Source organism: Fukomys damarensis, unplaced genomic scaffold, assembly GCF_012274545.1.
Source record: "Fukomys damarensis isolate Sample0158 unplaced genomic scaffold, DMR_v1.0_HiC HiC_scaffold_34, whole genome shotgun sequence".
In the NCBI taxonomy this organism is placed as follows: Eukaryota; Metazoa; Chordata; class Mammalia; order Rodentia; family Bathyergidae; genus Fukomys; species Fukomys damarensis.
This window is the reverse complement of record NW_022900946.1, coordinates 5,386,636-5,391,302: the sequence shown is the minus strand read 5'-3', so window position 1 is coordinate 5,391,302 and position 4,667 is coordinate 5,386,636. Positions and strand designations below refer to the sequence as shown.

Below are 4,667 nucleotides of genomic sequence, written 5' to 3'. Positions count from 1 at the left end.
AGGGTCCGGCGGCTGGGCCCGGCGGCTCACCCTCCACGGCGTGGTTCACCTCTTGGATGAACAGCTGCAGCTTCATCACCAGCGTGGCAGCGTGGCCGTCCGCCTTCCCCGCTGCAGCCTCCTTGGGGCCGGCCCTGAAGGCCGCATTGATCCACTCTTTCACGTCGAAGTCGTCGGCCAAGAACTTGGAGAAGTCCATGGCGGCACGGCCTCAGGCCTGGCGCCCAGTCCGTGAGGTGGTTCCTGGCGACAACGAGGACGGAGAAGCAAGGGACCCTGCGACGGCACGTGGGCTGGCCCTCAGGACTGCAGGACGGAACCCGCAGTCGAACCTAGAGGACGACCGGCCCCACTGCGGCCTTACTGTCGGTTGTTCCAGGCGGCGGCTGGAATGACCCTCGGCGCGCGCCGTACTTCTCCCGGAAATAGGTGGCCCGTTACCATAGCGACTGCGGCGTTCTGGGAGTTTAGTTGAGCCACCTGTGAAAGAACGCGGAGAGCTCAGAGAGCTCGGGCTGGTGAGGCCATCCTACTTCTGCTAATATTTGCTGAGCACTAAACCATGTGCTTCCCGTAAAGTATAAGCGCATTTAATCCTCACAGTCCAGGGAGTATTGTCACTGCAAAAGCGAGGCAGTTGAGGAACTTGTTTGGTCACCTCGCTAGAACGTGGCACTTGGGGATTTGAACTCAGACCAGATTGGCCCTGGAGCTTACACTCATACTTTACTGACTCCCTGAAGGGAGCAGGGGAAGCCTACACGACCTGCCCGCCAGTATGTTCCCCTCTTCTTTCCTGGGGCACCTCTTCGCAACGGCCAGTCTTGTTTCTCTTACTGTTTTTTCTGGGCTAAAACAGCTTGACACCTAAGAAAGGAGAGACCATCTGGGAGGATCCCCCTTATCACCGGAACCAAATTTATTTCCCAACGCGATATGTATAGTTGTGAATAATCTTGATATTTTTTCATTCTCACCAGAGACATACTCTGACTCTAAATGTACACAGTAATTCTTGCAGACTAAATCCACAAAGTAGGGAAAGCCAGTGTACTAGCATTGGTTGGAGCAAATCTAGAAACCTTGCTGGGCGTGGTGGCGGCACAAGCCTGTCATCCCAGCACGGGAGGCTGAGGCAGGAGGATTGCTCCAAATGTGAGGCCACCCTGGGATACAGAGTGAGTTCAAGACCAGCCTGAAGTACACAGCGAGACCTGTCTCCAAAAAAAGCCTTTAGATGCCTCTAGAATATGCCCCGCTTGGAAGAGTTGACACTTTTTGTAATTTTTATGGCTAATTTACAGGATATAGAATTCATCAAGTCGATACTAAAATGCCTTTGAGATTATCCATATTGTACTGTTTATTAGGAGTTTGATGAATATTATTTCATTGTATGGATGTAACATTAACTCTACATGTTAACATATTGTGATAACATATTTTGTTTTTCCATTTACAAGTTGATGAACATTGGTATTTGTAGTGTAGGGCAATTAGAAATAATGCTGCTATGAACTTTTATAAATATGTCGTTGTGTATACATATTTTCATTTATTTTGGGTAGGCTCTTAGAAGTGGAATGCTGAGTTATACAGTTAATTTAAGAACTGCCAAATTTTTCCTGAGTGCCTGTAACATCTTACATTACCATCAACAATTATGAGGGTTCCATTTTCTCTAGAGTCTCACCAACTTTCATACGTAGTGGTGAATTATCATTTTAATTGGCATTTCCTAATGACTAGTCTATTCAATGTCTATTCAATGGGAAATGTCTATTCAAATCTTTTGTCCATTTTCAAAAGAAGTTGTCTTTATATTATTGATTTGTCAGTTTTCTACATAGTCTGAATATAATGCCTTTATCACAGGTATGATTTATAAATACTTTTGTTGTTTTCTTGAGACAGGGTCTCACTATGTGTTTGAGGCTGGCCTTGAACTCACAGGTTGACCTCACATTTGGGGGAATCCTCCTGCCTCAGCCTCCCAATTACCAGGAACAGACATGCACCACAGTGCCTGGCCTTTGTAAATACTTTCTCCCAGACTGTAACTTTTCTTTAGTTTTTCTTTTGTGGTATGTTTTCAGTTGCAAACTTTTAAATTTTGGTAAGTCCACTATCATCTTTTCTCTTTTACAGGTCATGCTTTGGGTAACCAAGCAATCTTTGCCTAACTCAAAATTATGAAGAACATCTAAGTTTTCTTTTCCAGAAATTTTAGTTTTAGCTCTTACATTTAAGTTTGTGTCTGTTTTGATTCATTTTGTGTGTGTCTGTCATGCAAGATAAGGTCTAAAATTTGTTTTGGTGGGGTTGTTTGGCCATGCCGATAAATTTTCTCTCAGGATTATTCATTGAAAATTTTCCACTGAATTGGCTTTACATTTTTGTTACAAATCAACTGACGTGTTTGTTTCATTGTTTATGTGCCTATTTTGTGCTAATATCAAACTCTAATTACTGTGGTTCATAGTACATTTTGAAAAACCTACTTTGTTTCAATAATAGTTTTGCACCCGGAACGGTGGCACACCTGTGTAATCCCCTTACTTGGGAGGCTGAAGCAGGAAGATTGCCCTGAGTTTAAAGCCAGACTGGCTTTTTTAATCTTGCATTCCATAACATGGAATGCCTCTCCCATTTATTTAGATTGGGATTTCTCAGCATTAGCACTGTTGACATTTAAGGCTAGACAATGTTTTGTTGTAGGGCTCTCCTATGCATTTTAAGGTATTTATCAGCATCCCTGGCCTCTACCCTCTACACCATCAGCAATCCCTTCAAAATAATGACAACCAAAATATCTCCATACTTTGTCAAATATTCCTTCATGGAAACAATCACCCTTGTTTGAGAACCTTTTATTTATATCTTCCTTCTCAGGAGTTTGTAGTTTTCATTGTGCAAGTCTTACAAAGTATTTCATGCTTTTTAATGCTTCTGTGGATAGAACTTTAATTTCCAGGGCTGGGGATTAGCTTATTGGCACCATGCCTGCCTCGCAAGCACAAGGTTCTGAATTCAATCCCCCAGTACAAAATTTTTTTAAATTTCCATATTGTTATAGAAACACTATAATACTTTTTGTATATTTACCCGGTACCCTTTGACCATGCTAAATTTCTTGTTCCAGTATTTGCAAGCATAACTTCCCTGGGATATGTTTACACCCTAAGAATGTCATATGGAATACAGACATTTTTTTTCCTTTCCAATGTAGGTGCCTTTCTTGTCTTCTCTCTACTAATTATATTGCTTAGAAACTTCAGTACAATATTGCCCTGGAAAAAGCAGACATTCTAAACTGGGAATGGTGGCCCATGCCTGTCATTCCAGCACTCTGGGAAACTGAGGCAGGAGGATCACAAATTCCAGCCTAGCCTGGGCAGTTTTGCAATTTAGTGAGGTCCTGTCTCAAAAAGGGATAGGGACCCAGTTCAGTGCAAAGGCTTTGAGCTCAGTCCCTATAACAACAACAACAAAAGACAACCTTGCTTTGTCCAAAATGGTAACTATATTTTTCACCACCACCACCCCCAGTCCCGGGGATCAAACTCAGGTCCTTGCACTTGTGAGACAGGTAGCAGCACCACTGAGCTAAATCCCCAGCCCATTCACAGATACTTTTAAGTTGAGGAACTTCCCCTTCTATTCCTTGTTTTAAGGTTTTAGTTTTTTGTTTTGTACCAGAGATCAAACTCTGGACCTTGCACTTGGAAAGCAGGCGGTGGTCCCACTGAGCTAAATCCCTGGCAAGATGTTAGATTTTATGTTTTTCTTTGCCTGAGATAATCATGTAGATTTTGTGCTTTATTCATATAGTAATTCATTTTAACCTGGTAAGAGACTTATATTCCTAGAATAAATTCTGCTTGGTTGCGGTGTATGATTTTTATGTTATTTGATTTCCTTTAGTGTGTGTATCCAGGTGCACGCTAGAGATGGAACCCTGGAGCTCGTACACGAGGACAGGTGCTGGGGTTTATACTGTGCGCCACTATGCTGGGCACATTCGCTGTGATATTCGCTTAAAATTTTCTGCTTTTGTGATGTCTCTGATTTTAGTGTAAGGCTAATACTGGTCTCATCGAATGAGTTGGAAAGTGGTCCTCCCCTGTATTCTGAGTTTGTGAAAGAACTGCGTCACTTCTTTACATGTTTGATCAAAGTGAAACCATCTGGGCCTGGACATTTCTTTATAGCAAGATGTAGGGATCAGGGAAATGGAATGTTACTTTCAACTACTAATTCAATTTTTAAAAATCTATTTAGGTTTTTCCATTTCTTCAATCATTAGAACTTGGGCCTTTCTTAAAAAATTATTATTTAGGCTAAATTTTTGGCATTAAATTGTTCATAACTCTCTCATGGCCCTTTTAAACTTCTACAGAATGATGATGACATACCCTTCTTTCCTGGCTTTGATAATTTGCTTTTACCTGGTCAGTCTAGCTTAAGTAGCCCCCAACTTTTTGGGCACCAAAGACCAGTTTCATGAAGACAATTTCTCCTTGGACTGGGGTTGGGGAGAGGGTTTCAGAATGATCGAAGTGCATTAATTTATTGTGTGCTTTCTTTCTGTTATTGCGATGTAATATATAATGAAATAATCATACAACCATAATGCAGAATCAGTGGGTGCCCTGAGCTTGTTTTCC

General features: G+C 42.0%; 1 protein-coding gene across 6 annotated transcripts in view; it reads right to left on the bottom strand.

Annotated features, from left to right (window-relative positions):
* The window catches only part of Cog7 (component of oligomeric golgi complex 7), a 60,014-nt gene extending 59,616 nt beyond the window's left edge, over positions 1 to 398 (bottom strand). For all 6 annotated transcript variants that reach the window (XR_780131.3, XR_780128.2, XR_780129.2 and 3 more), the window contains exon 1: positions 31 to 398. Coding sequence is in view for 1 of the 6 variants with exons in the window: in XM_010623459.3 (XP_010621761.1) it covers positions 31 to 199 (169 nt within the window). In the remaining 5 variants the exon portion in view is untranslated. The remainder of the gene's footprint in view (positions 1 to 30) is intronic.
* Between the last annotated feature and the right edge of the window lie 4,269 nt (positions 399 to 4,667).